This window comes from Centruroides vittatus, unplaced genomic scaffold (assembly GCF_030686945.1).
Source record: "Centruroides vittatus isolate TY-2023 unplaced genomic scaffold, ASM3068694v2 contig_921, whole genome shotgun sequence".
NCBI classification, from domain to species: Eukaryota; Metazoa; Arthropoda; class Arachnida; order Scorpiones; family Buthidae; genus Centruroides; species Centruroides vittatus.
In genome coordinates this window covers 116,512-133,927 of record NW_027122608.1, presented here as the reverse complement: position 1 = coordinate 133,927, position 17,416 = coordinate 116,512, and the positions used below count along the sequence as shown (strand labels likewise).

The window sequence follows — 17,416 nt, the reverse complement described above, 5'->3', positions numbered from 1 at the left end:
TGAAACGACCAAGTTTTTAAGAAAGAAAGAAAAATTATAATTATAGTGGAATTTGTGATATATTTGTATAGTTCAGGGGTTCTGAAACTTTTTCGATCCACCGCCCGATAACTTTATGGAACAAAGGGGGCCCTTGTTCCATAAAGTTATACCCAACGCCCCCTAACCCATCTTTCTTTCTTTCTTTATTTGTTGTGTTCATCTGGAGCTGGCGCCTGGTGGTTAGAGAAAGCGGCCCGTTTGCCTTATGTCTCCTAACCCGTCAGTGATGCCAACTTTTGTCTTTGGTCACCGTTCAGTACCCTGCCTCCAGCGCCCCCTAGATTTACTCACCGCCCACAGGGAGCGGTAACGCCCACTTTGAAAACCCCTGGTATAGTTTAAAAAGACATTAAGACGCAGCGTACAGAAATAAATGCTCATATAAAAGAGATTTTTTAGAAAAAGAGAGTAGTGTTATAAGTAGAGAATTAGGACTTCGACGTCCAGTAAACAACTAACAATACGTTTCTTTTTCGTAATTTATTAAAGGCTAATCTTATTTCTGAACATGAATTATACAACTTGACTTTAGAGAAATATCAATTTACCTCTGAAAATGGTAAGTAATTTTCAATTAAATTTAGGGAAAAAATATGAGCGCTCCAATAGGGATACCAGGGAATCTTAAAACCAAATGTGAAACCCTGAAAGTACATTTATCGTACCAAGCTATCTTTTGTAAAATACAGGGTGTTTATAATTATTAAAGTTCCACTTTGAAATGGCCATAAAATGAAAACTACTGGACAGAATGTTATCAAACTTGGTAATAGTGTACAGGACATCATGGGATTTTATTTCCCGCCAAAAAAGTTCAGAAACTCACCACCAGCGGGGAATGGAGCTGTATAAAATATTATTAAACGAAATAAGACACGAAGACATCGGTTGAAAATGTTTTTAATCGTTTCTAAAACGTGATACAAAGCATGTTCAATGTGATGTCCACCATTTTCTGAAAGCAAGTTAAATCGCATTACTATGTTCTCAACAGTAGCTCTTAGCATATCAGGAGGAATTTATATAGTCTTTAAACATCCCGATAATCAAAGCATACTGGATATATTTCGCCAGAGAAGCTACGGGCGGTCTCAGCCAGCCAATGTGTTTCTGCAGCTAGACGCTTGTCGGCATGAGAGTATTGGTTGGACAGTTGTTGGTGCCATCTAATGGCGATAGTATTTAATATATTCTCGGAAGTAGTTGGTTAAGATTATGATGCATGGCAGAAAGGGTTGTAGATGTAGGCAATCACTTAATTTTTTGATGGGTTTGTGTTAGGTTGATTTCCTGCAGGTGATTCTGACGGGTGTCTTGAAAGATCGTGCAGTCGCCGATGTGGTATAGGGAGCTATCGATGCTATTTGAGTAGTACTCACGTTTGTCAGATTGTGTTAATTTGCGGCGGTAGAGGAATTGATTGGTTGTGAGGGTATTAGTCTGTGCTCTGTTAATTAGTTTGGTGGTTTGCCAATCATGGTTATCGAAGCTGTGTCTGATTTGTTGTTGGTTTAACCACGGGAACTCGTATTGTTTGTAGTACTGTCCACTGTTCTTCCATTGTCTTTTCGTTCTCTGTTTTTACGAGTTTGGTTAGGTCTTCCGGAGAGATAGTTTCGGAGGTTTGAGTCGCGGGCGGCTTTGTTTTTGACAGCTTGTCTGCGTGTTCGTTAATGTATATGTCCATATGAGTTGGAGTCCAGGTAAAGATGATTTCTGTGCCTGTTTGCTGACTCTGGAAGATGGTATAGCGTAGTTGAGTGATTATGGTCGGTGGGTTAGTGCAGTAAATTGTAATGCGGATTGATTGATAGATTATAAAGGCGTCAGTTTGGTGTTCTGATATCCGGTGGTAAGTGTTTAATGATGATGATGTGAATTGATTGTCGCTGGAACGGGAGCGAGCGGATATAAATTGTGGGTGTGATGGGGATGGTGTGGATATTTATAAATTTAAGTCTTTAGTTATAAGCAGCAGTCATCAAGTGACTATTTGGTGTCTCTAAAAAACCAATCATATGATACTACAGTGGTACCTCAGAACGCGAATTCAATTCGTTCCTAGAGGGCGTTCGAGTTCCAAAAAAGGAGCTTCCCACGAGGACTAATATAAAATGAATTTATTCTTAAGCACCAAACATACCCATTTTAATCTGAAGAGATTGTAATTTAATTAAACAAAAATAACAGAAGTAAATGTTTAATTAATGAATAAAACAATAATAATAACAACAAATAAAAGTAAATAATGCAATAGAATGAAAATACAGTACTATAACTTTAAATTGGTTAAGAGTGCACTCACGCGGCTTTCACGTTTAGCGACGAGTCCCTTTTTTTTTACCTCAATCGTCGTTCTTTCAAGCTTTCCTCCGAGATTTCTTAGCCTGAACACACTTTCAGGTGAATGCACTAGGATGTTATTTAAAACAGTGCCAAAAACAGCGAGTAAAATATCAAGTTATTTGAGGATGCTTTCGGAAAGAGAGCAGAGAGACTACTTGATGACTGCTGCTTATTGAGAGTGGTTAGACTCGTTCGTGTCCAGCCACTCTCAATTCTTCCGTGTTCCAAATTCGTATCAACGATGTTACAATTATCGTACGTAACATTGGCCACTATGGCTTTCTTTGTGTCCGAGTTCCAAGACAAGTTCGACTTTTGCGACAAAATTTTCTTCAAAAAAAGTGCTCGGATTCGAGTCTTGTTCGACCACAGTACGTTTGAGTTCCCAGGTACCACTGTGTTTAGTTTTACTTACAAGTAGCTCCATCAAGCGGCTATTTGCCCTTCCGAAAACCACATATATCATACTTTAGAAGTCGAATATCGTTATTCATACAATGCATTTGAAAAATTGGATGAAAGGCCTGCAACGAATGAACACTTTATTAAAGATTTTTAAAATTAAAAATATCCTATCGGCTCAAAAATTAAGCGAAAAGTCTAACGGAATCTTTGAATGAAACAAGCTATTTTACTATAGCTATTTCATTCGAAGTAGACTGCGTCTACTAAACGCAGCCAATGACAATAGTTAAGTATTTTTCTGCTGAACGCCCTCTACAGTAGTTATTTCGGGAAATGTTTGGTTTTGACATCCTTGTAAGAGACTAATGACATCATACATCAATATACGCCATTCTTAAGCATTTGAATAGTTATTATTGAAAAAATATCAGGAAAGATGTACTCATCCACTGCAGAATTGTCTTTCAACTTTTAACCTACGACAATTTAGGGCTCTAACTCAAACTTGCGTTTCTAAAAACAGGTTCAGGACTAAACCCGTGTTTCTAGAGCAAGATGGTATCAAAATGACGCCATCTTGTTGAGTATTTTGGCATGCGTACTCCACAAATGTCATTCTTACTCTAATGGAATGATTTTAAAATGGAAGATGGTGGATTGTACCCCAGTCAAAACAATTAGGGGTGCATGTCTGTTCTCATTAAATGGCAAGAAATTCTCCAACACCATCCATTCGGTAGCGCAGAAACGTGCAGCAGTTTTGGAACTTGTGAAAATCATATACCCTATTAAAGTTGGCAGAATGTATTGCAACATGCAACATCAGTACACTGCGTAACAATTTGGCACAATGCACATTTTTTTTTACATATTGCTGTATATTTTACTATATCTTACATAAAAACATGGTTTTCTACATGACATCTGCTTTTCTGTTTATACATCAAATTACATGGCATCTTCTAGCATGGTATACCATGTGAACCCACCAAACATTTCTTAGCTGGGTGATTGATTTCTCGACAAGAATTATTGAATCAACAAAATAAAGCAAAGCAACACATGGGCAATCTGCATATGGAAAACTGATCTCAGTTTAGTGGAGAAAACCTAGAAAATTCCATGTGTCCAATCTGTTGGCTCACGTGAACCTACGACCGACTAAGGTTGCCCCGCACTTTGATTTTAATAAAAATACATCAAATAATAAAAACTGTCTTTATTGTAAAAACCAATCGGAACGGCAACTCATACATTGTTCACAATGCGGATGGTATGAAACACGACACTGAATATTGTTAAAAATGGAATGAAGGACTGAATTGATTTCATGGGCATCTCTCTGTGATTGTCAATGGGATAAAGATTTCCTTCACTTCAGTCATAATGTATAACAGAAAACACCATAATCCAAGTCACCTGAAAAAATTCAAGTAGGAATTAAATACACATAAATAATATTACATAAAAATGTGTATGGGGTGATCGTAATCAGTGATTGCATTACCGATATATCGTAAAAATAGGAAAATTATACCCCGTAATGGGTCATTCCATTTGTAATTTAAGATTACTAAAAGCAATTCTCTAGTCTGTTTATAACTTGATTCCCTATATTATATTCCAAAATGGGTCTTGTTTTTGTTTTCAAAATAGCTGAGATACAAAAGGAAACTTTTTACAAAGTCTTGATAGTTCATAAATATGTGCTGACTGAAAACACGACTTACATAGTAAGTAATATTCTTGTTTATTGGTTTGTGCTTTATGAAGCTTGTGGCAGTACACCATATTATATATATATTTATTTATTTATTTTTAATTGAGTATATAGCTCCTATTATTTCTTCTTTGTTTCATTGTTCTATCCCTTTTAGAATGTTCCTTCTTAACTCACTTCTTGGGGCTGGTGACTAATCCATAAAACAAAAGAAAAGAAGAAGCCCCGAGGGCTAAGTTGGGAAAGAAACGATCACTTTTTGACTCGAGTGAAAATAGAGACTAATAGAAAACGCCACAGATTTTTGTAGTGAAGACAAGACAGCGATGATATTTTTGTGTAAGAAACAAGAATCAGGATTGTCACCACGCCCAGACTATCTATAAGAACGGGTACCCACTTTCCTATAGATTTAACTCTTAATCCTCTTTACGTCTATCATTTCCCTTCTTACTTAGTATTTAATTAGTTTTAAGGCCCTAGAATTAAATCTTTTCTTTGTGTTATCGCAGTCCCGAAGGTATCGATATATATTCTTTGTCGCAAACCTAATATAAGTTGTGGATTTTTCTAAATCAAATTTTGTAGTTAGCGTAATCTGTAAAAATTAATTTTTTGACTGAGGAGAGTTACAATTCAAAAAACCTCGTTCATCATGTGAAATAACGACATTTTTTTTTGTATATGTATCTGTGTGTGCACCCTTTTGCGACGAACATCACACATTGGATTCAGATTTTGTAAAATTCAGTTATTGGAATCTTTATTGTGAAATTAATTAAAACAGAAACAAAAGAACGCATTAATATAAATATAAAAATAGTTATAGATAAAAAGATAAATAAAAATATAAAATACCATTTTCCCTAATACAATATGTTTTACATTTATTGTAGTAATGAGTAAAAATTCGCCGTGGGATTACTTCAATCGCACGACAGAAAGAGATGCTGGAGTGTGCAAAATGTGCTTTAAAACAATCAAAGCAGTCGAAGGAAGTACTAGCGGGCTGCATAATCACCTCATACGACGTCATGATATAAACTTACTGAAAAGAAAATCTGAGGAGACAGCTGGAAAAAGTGCACAAAATGAATATAATAAAAAAAACAACTACGTTTTTCAAGAAAGAAAATGAGTCTTTGCCTATAGTATTATCTCGTATGGCTTCAGTTGACGGACTGCCATTCTCCAAATTTTGCACGTCGAAAGACCTAAGACGACTTTTCTCTGCAAGCGGATATGTGAATCTTCCTAAATCTCCTCATTCGATTAAAAAAATGATCACTGAATTTGGAAAATAAATTTATGATAAGATTATTAAAGACATCGGAACGAAAAGTTCGAGGAGAATCTTTCAGTATATCTTGTGACGAATGAACATCACTTAACAACCGTCGATATATGAATGTCAATCTCCATGCAAGTAACAAATTTTGGAATCTTGGTTTGATTCGCATACGCGGATCTATGTGTGCTGAAAAATGTGTTGAAATTTTAAATGTCAGATTAAAAGAATTCAATGTCGATTATAACAACCTAATTTCAATTGTCACGGACAGAGCTGCAGTGATGAAAAAAGTGTCAAGATTAATCAATGTAAACAGCCAAGTGCGCTTTGCTCACGGCTTACACTTAGCAGTAGCGAAAGTTCTATACAAAAAAGGCCATGTTAAAGAAAACAATCCTGAACCCATACATTCGAAACTGGATGAGGAAGATTCCGAAACCTCAGACAACGAATCTGATTATGGAGGATTTGAAGTAATACAGGAAAGCCTTGATGACACTATGTTTCGCAGGGATGTTTTTCAAAATGAAACTTTAAATCTTTTAATTAAGAAAATACGAAACGTAGTTAAAATGTTTCGAAAATCACCACTCAAAAATGACATTCTTCAGAAGCATATTAAAGTTGAATTAGAAAAAGAATTCTCTCTACTATTAGACTCAAAAACACGTTGGAACAGTATGTTGACCATGCTGGAATGTTTTTCAGAGGTCCGAAATTTTGTCAGAAAAAGTCTAATTGATATTCGTTCAGATATAACCTTTTCTGAAGATGAACTTGAATTGCTGTCTAATACAATACACTCATTACAACCTATAAAAGTAGCAGTCGAATCATTGTGTTGCGAAAACACAAATTTGTACGTTGCAGATCTAACATTAAAATTTCTGATAGAAGAACTATCAAAGCAGGATTTCTTTCTGTGTAACGAACTGGAGATAGAAATTATTTTTCATGTGAGAGACGAACCATTTACTCTGATATTTTAATGTGTCTACATAACCCAGAAAAATTAAACATAAGTCACACGAAATATTCAACGATGTTGACAAAAATACAATTTTAAATGGAATTGTAGAGATAATTAAGCACTTATCAGAAAATAAAAACGAATCAAGACCTGTCAATGTCGCTGAAATTAGTTCAGACTCAGATGCTGGTGAGAGGTGTTCATTGCTTACCACACCATCAACTTCTCACGTCGACACGAGAACAAAATCTACAATAAAGAACTCAAATTTAACAATGAAAGAGAAATTGGATTTATTCATTAAACATCAAACAAGCGTAGACACTGATAACAGTAATATTAGTAAATTTAAAAGTGTGAGAGATATAGTTAAAAAAGAAATGAATTATTTCGTAGAGCAAAAAATACAAGGAACGCATCTTAAAAAGGTTTTCAATGCTCTAATGATAGTACATCCGACTAGTATTGATTCCGAGAGAGCTTTCTCCAACGCAGCTGACATTTGTACGAAAATTAGATCTAGATTAGATGACGAGAGCCTAAATGTATTATGTTTTTTAAGAGCCTACTTTCAAAATAAAGAAAAACATGATTAATAATTAACATTATTTCAATGTCTATTATGTCATAATAATTACTATTATAAGAATATTGTTTGTGTAAACCAGCGGTTCCCAACCCTTTTTTGACCAGGGATTTCATTGTTGTTAGCAGGGACCACAAGGTTTAAGAAAAATAAACTTTAATCAAAACTTTTAACATAAGTAATCGTTAAACTCAAGAGTAACATGCTTTAACAGTACTATTATAATAGAAAACATAACATTTTTAGTAAAAATTAAATTCAGTTTGTATCAATGTGGGAATAATAATTTAAAATGAATAAAAGTTTTAAATCTTTCGCGGACCATATTTTAGCTTTGCGGACCACTGGTTGGGAACCGCTGGTCTAAACTGATAGAAAACTTAAAAATAAATGGTTGTTCAATAATTCTGTCAGTAATTCAGTTTTGTTTTAAATCATTTCTTAATACGATTTTACCGGTAAATTATTGATAAACCGGTAATTCCGAATATAATTACCGAATTACCGGTAACGTAATATCCAGTAAATTTGCAATCACTAATCGTAATTGAAGAGTAGGTGTTCGGAGTTCTCTGTTTGGGACGAATCTCAACCAAATTTAAGTTACATTAACTTACTCACAGCCCCGAGTATGAGATTTCAATTTTCGAATACAATTATACTTTAAAATTCAGCCACTAGTGCCAAATTTGGTACTGCTGTTCTCTTAATGTACACGTTGTTTGTTTTCTAAGCAATTTCTGGTTTAAAGAGTTGCAAAACATTCATAATTACTCTACAGTAAACAGTCGTAGTGCTCACTTTGCTTGATCATGCATTATGCTTACTTGTTAAGCAGTGGTGGCCTTAGGGGGTGGCGAGCAGGGCAATTGCCCAGGGCCTCGTGCAACAACTCAAGTAGAAGAAAGTTGATATTTAAAACTTTTTATTTTATCCTTAGCTATTAGTTATAAGCTGCAAACATCATTTTTAAATCCCTGCATATATCTTTTAAGGCATTTATGTACCTTAGTTTATCATCATTACTAATTTGTCGTCTTTATGATTGTTAACTTTTATAAATCTTCTAATATAATATTTTAAAACTCTAAATTCATTTATTTATAACTTTTGCATTTCTCGTCAATCATCAGAAATATCTATTTTCAATTCACATACTTTGCACAAAGAACAAGGGCCTCGCAAAGATCTGCCGCCCAGGACCTCGCAATCATTAAGGCCGCCGCTGTTGTTAAGGACACAAACATGGTACAATTTCCTTAGAAAATGTATTGCATTTTCACTTGTAGCTGAGAAAATCAGAGGAGATTCAAATTGACCAGTCAGAATCAGTATATTCTGTACTTGTGCTTAACAAGATGTTTGCACCCATATTTTAGTGGAAGCAAGTCAACGAGTAATGAAAATGGTAACCGAACCAACAATTATTTGAATATTGCATTAGAGAAACCATGATTTTTGCAGAAATTAATTTCAATGTACGAGAGCGTATATGGTCACACATAAATTGTTTCATTTCTTCTTTGCAACCAAGGGTTGTGTCAATGTTTCCAACAGTTCTACCTACAGAATGCTCTGAACACATACATGTTGATCATTATTGAAGAGTAGATGTTAATCAATACTTAGTGATTACATTCTAATTAGAATAATGTTTACTATAAATTAAGATAAATACAATATTTTTTTTTGATGAAAATCAGTTTTGTATGTGAGCCATGCAGTCAGGTTCGATTCACTCTCCACGACATGGTTCAACAGGATGTGGCAATGCAATACGTGGGCAATCTGCCGAGAGGGGGTGCTTCTTGGGTGGTCTTGTCTGATGGGAAACTGCTGTTAGATGCAGGTACCAATCATTTAAGTAATAGCAGCATTTTTTGGGTTAATGGCAGCTAAATTCTGAAATGCAATGTGTTGAAGGCAAAGCGTCGAAAATCGGAACATAAAAGATCAGAATTCGGCCATCAAAAAATGGATATAATACCTTTGATGACTGGTAATTTTGTTGTTGTGTTCTTTTGACCTTGCATTGTTTGGATTCTAAAATTCATTTGAAAATTGGAATTTTTAATTTTGAGATTACAAATAATGTATTTTTTTCTTTAAATATTGTAATTCTGAAATTTTTATTTTGAATCTTTGTAAGTACTTCTATGACGAAATACTGGCTTGAACTCAGAACACCTACACTTGAATTACAGTGTATTTGAAGTTTACAGTACTTAAAATGCTAATTTATAAATATATTTTAAAATAAGTATAGGGTATGGCCCCAGTTGGTCTGGATTTTACAATGCTTTGCTGTGGTTACAATAATTAATTGATTTGATATTTTTATAGGATAGATTCATTCTGCAAATAGGCTGAGGCAGACAAGAGATGAAAACTGCTATTTTGACTGAAATTATATGTGAAAAATAACACAAAAATCCAGAATTTGAACTAAGTACTCAGTACAACAAGAGACTAATTCATTGTACAGTAGACCCCCCTATAACATGAGTTCATATAACACGGATTCGTATAACATGCTAAAAGACTCATATAACACGATAAAACGTCATTGCCGACTCGTGTCATGACAGGATTGGTTGAATCTCGACCAATAGCGGATATTGTACAAACCGTTGAGTTTAAATGAGCACTGGACCTACTAAAAAACATTTATTATTCAACGGCCATAAAATTACATTTGTATTAATGATGTCTCCAAAGTTAATTTATTTTACTGCGAAAAATTCGCTGATCAGGAAACACGCGTCCGCCATTCGACGAGCCACTCCACGACAAAAACAAGCTTAAGCAATGGCGTCGTCAAACGCTGTACACTCGGTAAGTAATCCTACAATTTTTTGTTTATAGCATAGTTTATATGGATTATTCCCAAAAAATTATATGTGATTTGGAAATGTTGAGTCAAATTAGTCTAGAATCAATTAATTTTATGGAAGAAAACCTTACAAACAGCCATAGCCCCTAAACTGCACACGTGCCGGGCTGTGATTGGCTCATGTATTTAAGTGACTCGTACAACACGAATTCATATAACACGGAACGTATCTACCATGTTATAGGGGGGTCTACTGTACAACCAAACCAATAAATTTTTGTTTTTCTTTCAACTTCTTCCATTCCATAAGCACTAAGGGTCCCTTTTTCATAAGCCCAACACAATTTCATTCAGATTGTACCAGAAATGGCCAAGTTACAAGGACAGATCATAAATGTTCAGGCAAACTTATCTGTAAAAACTTCCAACTCAAATTTAAACCCTCCAGCATGGTCGACTGATGCCATTAGCGTGCTTGTTACAACTGATTACCAATTTATCCTAAGGCTAATCTACAAGAAGTATCTAGTTTCATTAAAAATAAATCAATGACGTATGACTTTATGCTTCTTTCTTTTTCTAGATCTGATATGTAGGCTTCTGACAGGACACATGCACATTTTTTACGGAGCTGCAAGTTTTAAGCCTATCAAGTATCAATATACACTGTAACTACTGGTACACCAAGTGCTAAATTAATACATACTAATGATACCCAAACTAGTAACATTTAGTTAATTCTCATCTCTTTACAGGTCAAACTTAGTTTGAATGTTCTTTGTCACGAATATTGGCTTAATTAGGCTTGCATAATGGCACGAGGCAAAAAAATAAGAAAACGAATTACATTGCCAAAGCTCTGGGGAGACCAATTAAGACCTCATGGGCCACGTGTCCAGGGATTGCTTGCGACTGCTCTAAGGAATCTGAATTTGAGTCTTGGTCATTCTCAAATTTCTCTAGAATGTCCAAACTGATCAAACCCCATCTCTTGCCACTTAGTTACTCCACTGAATGCCTAGCTGAACCCAAAACAGTTAAGCCAGAAACCTCTCTTAGTGCTGAGAGGACACAATTTAAATTATAATGATAAAATAAATTTTCCAACTTTTCTAACTTTAAAGACAGAAGATCCAAAACAAATTAAATCACAATAAATAAATCTTGTAGTCGAGCTTAAAAAATTAGTGTCAAAAGATACGTAAGACGTTTAATTGTTTATTAAATCTGTCTCTATATTATATTTATTATTTTTATAAATAAATTGTAAAAGATAAGTAAGAGAAAACTACATTATGTTCAATTAAATGCTATCCTTTGTCACAATGAAAATGACCTTGTGCTAATACGAGAATGAACAACGAACATTTTTACCTTCCCAAATAAAATTTAACTTTGTTTACGTCAATGTATTAACTTCTTTTTGGCATTTATGACATTTCAACAAAGAAAAACTGCACAAACCGAATTTTTCATTGAAGCTAGATGATCTGCCAAGTTATTGGAGTATAATTATAGCCCAATAATTCAGCAGATTGCCCAGTTTTAACGTTTACTCACATTAAAATACAATTATTTTATATTGAATCTGTTATTTGGAACATCAATCAAAATAAAAATTTTGTTTTTAAATTGCAAATGGAATTCTTACCAGAAAACCGGCAAATGATGTCATAAATCCTTCTTTGATTAGTTCCCAGATGCCTCCGTATTCTTCGGCGTCCACTTTTTGAAAGTTACTCGAATATACATAGACGCAGATCGCATTTACAATGCAGAATCTATTGGAAAAAAAGGCACCAAATTTACACATTTAAGAGTACTGAAATAAACTAACAAAGATTACAAATATACCTTTTCGACAATGATTTTGTCTGAGAAAAAATTCACTCTTTTGGCACAATTTAAACAACCAAGCCACTCACAGTGCCATCAAATACTTAACAATCGTGTACAACGTAAATATTTCTGCTATGAGTAACATTTAAGTCTCGGTCTGGCATGTCACATGCAACTGCTAAATATATGACAAAACCGTGAGCGGCTTGGCCCTTATACTATACAAATTATGCTATATAGAATTTACAGCTCAGAAAAACATGCAGAATTTATTATTATACATTCATACCATTTATATATTTTTATATATCAATTGATCAGTTACATTGTCATAAATGATGAAATGTTCTTCTATACAAAGAAGGAAGAATATTTCAATTTGTTAAAGTATAATCAATTTTTACAAAATTATCGATTATCTTTTGTCTAGAAAGTTCTGGAGTGCATGAACACAAGAAACCAAGAGGTAAGGCTAAATAGAGTGGAACGATATCAATGGGTACACTCAGGCATGCATCAGTCTCGTCCACATCAGTGAATATGGTTTAATAAGCTTTATCCAGAACGTCTGGCAACTTAAAAATATGGTGGAAGCAAACATCTGTGGACTTATTTTGTCAAAAGAACTTTGAGTTAATACATGTGTAGTAAAAATGCCAATAATGTAGCCGTGGATGCAGCCGTATTGCTCTGTCAGAGCTCACCCAACGAGTGCTACGTGCATCAGTTATTGCAGCGACAAAGTCATCGGTGAATATCGGAACAATTTAGTACACTGCAATTCACCGATGCACAATTTGACACACATCATAATGTAACCTAATATCACAGCTAATTCTTTGGATGGAGAAACTATAGTATTGAGAAAATTCTAAGGTAAGGATACAGTAAACTATTAAACTAATAGCTATTACACAATAACAACATTAACAACCAGCTAAATATTGTTTGCATAACCTTTTTGGCTTGTATCCAGCCATCTTCAGACTACAATACTGCAGGCAAATCATGTCTGAATTTCAAGTTCTTTTCTTGCATTCGTTTGAATGCATTTCCCTCAAGTTCTTTCCAAGTTCAAATGCGTTAAAATAATGTAATATTTGAAACTTAAGCATGATTCGCCATGGAATGATGTGGCTTTTAGATGACCAGATTTAAAACTGGAGATATTTCTAACTATTAAAACATTTAGGCTATTATTAAAACTATTAGTGTTTATTACTGCAATTTGCATCAGTTAAAATTATTACCCGTAAGTTCAAGAAAGCTAACGCAAAAAGGTTGGGGTTTATACATTTATGCAAACTGGACAACTATGCAACATACTAGAAGAATGTGATGCTAGAAACAGTAAAGGAATCCTCTTTTTTATTTGTCATCTTTGTGTGTGTGTTTTTCTGTAATTATTTCTTTTATTGTTTACTGGAATACATGTATTTAACCAAAACCCTCTTCGTTCATGATGCGATACTCATTCCTCTACATCGAGTGCTTATTTTTGAACTTTCCATTGTGTGGCAGAACTCAAACAATTATTTGATCTTTCAAGCAATTGAATGTTCAATTGTTTGAATGCATTAGAAGACATTAGTGATGTTCACGTCCCATTTTTTAATGTCTGTGGATGTGGATTTTGGTCCTGAAAAACATTTCAGTCAGAATGAAAATCGATTCCTTATCGTTTCTTATATTTTCTTCCTGTCAGAGTTTAATTAGATGAAATATTTTTCAAAATCAAACTCTTGTCACCAGCAGATTGAATGCACATATATTTACTGTATATACAATATATATCACACATACACAAACAGGTACATTTACTACTCACATCAACCACATGATGTAACACACCTATTAGTATTTTTGTATCTGAACACAAATAAACAATTTTTCAGCTCCTTTATAATCTTAAGGATATTGTATATGTGATCCAAGCTTTGTTAAGCAGTGAATAGTTGGTGTATATAAATATATATTATACATGTACTTAATCATGCACATTTGGTAATCAAAACTACACGATTATGCAAAAACTAAGTATAGTGGTGTTTAAACAACATTATAAAATTAATCAGATAAAATAATTTATACAGAATACTTACAACGCTATTCCAAAAAAACCTTTAAGTGGTAATAATCCCCACGCAAGACCAAGTAAAATTCCTATTATCTGTCGCGCCCAATAAATAACATCCAGAAACTCATCCTATTAAAAGAAAACAATGTTAATAACCATATTATTTATCATTTTTTTGCCATGCTGGCTTTATTTTTAAGTTTATTGACATGAAACGTACATCCAATATGGTATAAACAAAGTAAAATATAATTTATTGAGTGCATAATAAATTTAAATGATTAATTTTGTTAAATTGGATCATACTTATTAATAATACAATTTATAATCTTAAAATATAATTTTTGATATTTAACAGTTGCTGCCTCAAGAAGTGGATGCAATAAGCCGACTTACAGTAATACTAGAAGTAACATATGTATATCGGCATCACTTTCTCTTCTACGCTACTCACTTATTTAAAAAAGGACCGAAGAGATCCCATGTCTAGTATCAAAGAAAATGATATTTGACAATTGAATGCCATTCTGGAAGTCAGTATGGAAAAAGATTAGACTAAATATAATTGTATTTGAATAAGCGTGTTATCTTCTCTGTATAATCATTGTTCATTTATATGACGACGATGATTGAGAATAAAGAAAGGGGCAATTTATATCATTGCTATATATCAGAGGTTCTCAACCAGTGTGCCAACCAGTGTATTGTGAAGTGAATAAAAAAATAAAATGTATTTCTATGTGTTATCAACTGTAGTTTGAAAGTATGTTACAGTAAACTATCATAAAAAAGTATTGGAGAGAGTCCTTCTGTTGGCCCATTCACAAGTAACATTTAATAACAAAGTGTGGAGCAATGATTGTTTGAGTAAGCGGCAAGTCCCAAAACAATAGGAAACCACTGCCATAGACTAATGCTTGCTCCCAGATCCACAATGTTTTTGTTTTCATAGAGCCCATTTGCAACCGATCGACAAAGCACAATTGGAATTACAGTTCTACCATAAGATTTTTATAAGAATTAAACTCTCATTTAACATTTTGTCCGGGTCGTGTTTCAGAAAACACTTGTCGTTACAAGCTTTACAAGTTACAAAATTACAAAAAGCAAATATAAACTTTCGTAACAAGTTACAAGATAGCAGTTGTAAGCAATTTCGGTTTCATAAAATTACTTATAATCAGCAACAAGCTATTCTAAGTCTTAGGTTTATGACCTGTATTTTCTATGCAACAGGGTCTTGTACTGTGTAAGAATTAACAAGAGAAGTGAGTAAGTAAGGAGACGAAAGCGGGCACATGCCCATCTTCATGTCGGCTCTCCACTTAGCATGATTTTGAGGCAATTCAATCACTTTTAGGTTAGAATCTCTTTCAAGTACTTTGGCGACAGAGCACTGAAAAAATGTAATTTTTGCACGGCGATTCCCGTCGCAGCTAATCGGCATGTAGCATTCATAATTCAAAGTGTATACGACATCATATTTTTACCCATAATCTTTAGCACTATATACAGCATAATGTGAAACTTATGAAAAGGTGGATCAAATAGCAATTATTATATTTTACAAATTAAATTAAAAAACATAAAACTAAGTTAAAAAAAATTTGCATAAATCATTGTAAATTGTCTTCCATTTCACACAAAGCCCAAAGGCAAATACAGCCAAAACTGCTTCGCTTTACGAATCATTAGGTAAAAGAGAGGAGATAGTGCCAAGCGAAGGGGCAGCATCACTCCCTTAAAACTTTCTGGGTTAATGTTACCTTAGGTAGCCAAGATGGCGGCTCATCTCTAATTCCAGCAAGGAAACAGTGGGATGCACGTTGTAACCTAACCTATTCTAATAAATTACCATAATTATTAGCAACCAAATTATTAAAATAGGTTAAGTTAGGTTAGAATGTGCGTCCCACTGTTTCCTTGCTGGAATTAGAGACGAGCCGCCATCTTGGCTACCTAAGGTAACATTAACCACTTTTTGTAATTAACACGGACTGAGAGGTACCAGATATGAGGTTTGTCTCGGGTACCAAAACAGTTTGGTACAGCTCTGGACGAGAGCATTGGGAACGAGCATCAGTACCGGTTATCGGTAAAAACGGAACCGGAGGCAAACATCCCGCAAGGGGGTACGGTTCCATCAGGTCATACAGGTGGGTCTACAATTTAAGAGGTGGGCAGGAAACCCCTCAATCAGAGTTCACATCTTACCAAACTGTTTGGCATAGCTTTGGATGAGAGAACAGCTGTAAAATGATGAGAGAAGATGAGTCAGCTCCTGCCACCGACGACGAGAGATCTACGCGTTTGTCATTGAAATTCGCAGGAAATCATCGACAAGTTTCCGTCTCCGGATCATTAACCCACATCTCGAATTTTCCAAGCCAAGAATTGCGAAACCGCACAAAAAACTAGCAGGACTCGTGCCAAGTGTGTTACACCTTCACCAAAAAAAAGCAGCCAAAGATAACTCTATCGTCTACCGAAGAGTTCAATGTCTTTAATGGAGAAAATTCGGCCGTCTCCTTCATTACTTTTAACCATTTAATGATTGTCCACTTACCTTATCCGGCCATTTAGAACTAGGGGCGAATGCGCGTAACCAGACGGATGCCAGACCGTTTTTGGCCACTCCGTTCCTGTCTCCGTGCTTCTTTTTCTGGTTCATTCTTAATAAATATGTCCTTTAAATAATTCTGCGGCCCGACCGATCTTTTCCTCGTGCACTTTTACATCTGGTTAGGCGAAGATTAACTAACTTGTGACGACGGAGCGCCCCCTGCTACCATCGGAATAATTTACTAATTTTAAGAAAGACTTTACTTATTTTTTCTAATTTTAGAGTAATTGTATTTAATTATAATTTTATATTAATTATAATAATTAATCTTGTATTTGTTTACTTTAATTTAATTAATTAAAATGTTAATATTTTGAATGAAGGCCGAGCGCCTCCTGCTACGACTAGATTAATTTATTTATTTTGAAAAATAATTTATGTCGTTTTGATAATTTTAAAGTAATTGCATACAATTTTAATTTTATATTAATATTATAATTTATATTGTGTTAATTTTTTTAGTTAAGACAATTTTTGTAAAGTATTCCGATCATTTCTGAACGATAACTGGTGGCCGAGGGGTTAAGGTGTCGGCCTACCGCTATGAGAGATCCGGAATCAAATCCGTACCAGTCGAAAAACTTCAGAACTTTTTCTTCTTGATATATCCGTCTCTATTGTGGAAATTTACACAGGTTAGTCAGTCCTAATATGTCGGGTTCATCTCTCATCATCTGGCCATCC

The 17,416-nt window shown here is 34.4% G+C and overlaps 1 protein-coding gene across 1 annotated transcript; it reads right to left on the bottom strand.

Moving 5' to 3' along the window:
* Nucleotides 1-3,997: 3,997 nt before the first annotated feature.
* On the bottom strand, nt 3,998-16,890 carry LOC136984526 (GEL complex subunit OPTI). Its single transcript, XM_067281541.1, has 4 exons — nt 16,676-16,890; nt 14,135-14,238; nt 11,845-11,974; nt 3,998-4,212 (listed from the first exon to the last, which is right to left on the bottom strand). Exons 1-4 carry the CDS (start codon nt 16,778-16,780, stop codon nt 4,171-4,173), a joined length of 381 nt encoding a protein of 126 aa, XP_067137642.1. The 5' UTR covers nt 16,781-16,890; the 3' UTR covers nt 3,998-4,170.
* Between the last annotated feature and the right edge of the window lie 526 nt (nt 16,891-17,416).

What these genes read in the sequence shown, in the direction of transcription:
- LOC136984526 (XM_067281541.1), bottom strand. Translation starts at nt 16,780, where the DNA reads ATGAACCAGAAAAAGAAGCACGGAGACAGGAACGGAGTGGCCAAAAAC. An exon ending in GTTCTAAATGGCCGGATAAG is followed by an intron (nt 14,239 to 16,675) that starts GTAAGTGGACAA and finishes TTCTTTTAATAG; the next exon opens with GATGAGTTTCTGGATGTTAT. An exon ending in CATCATTTGCCGGTTTTCTG is followed by an intron (nt 4,213 to 11,844) that starts GTAAGAATTCCA and finishes GAATTTTTTCAG; the next exon opens with GTGACTTGGATTATGGTGTT.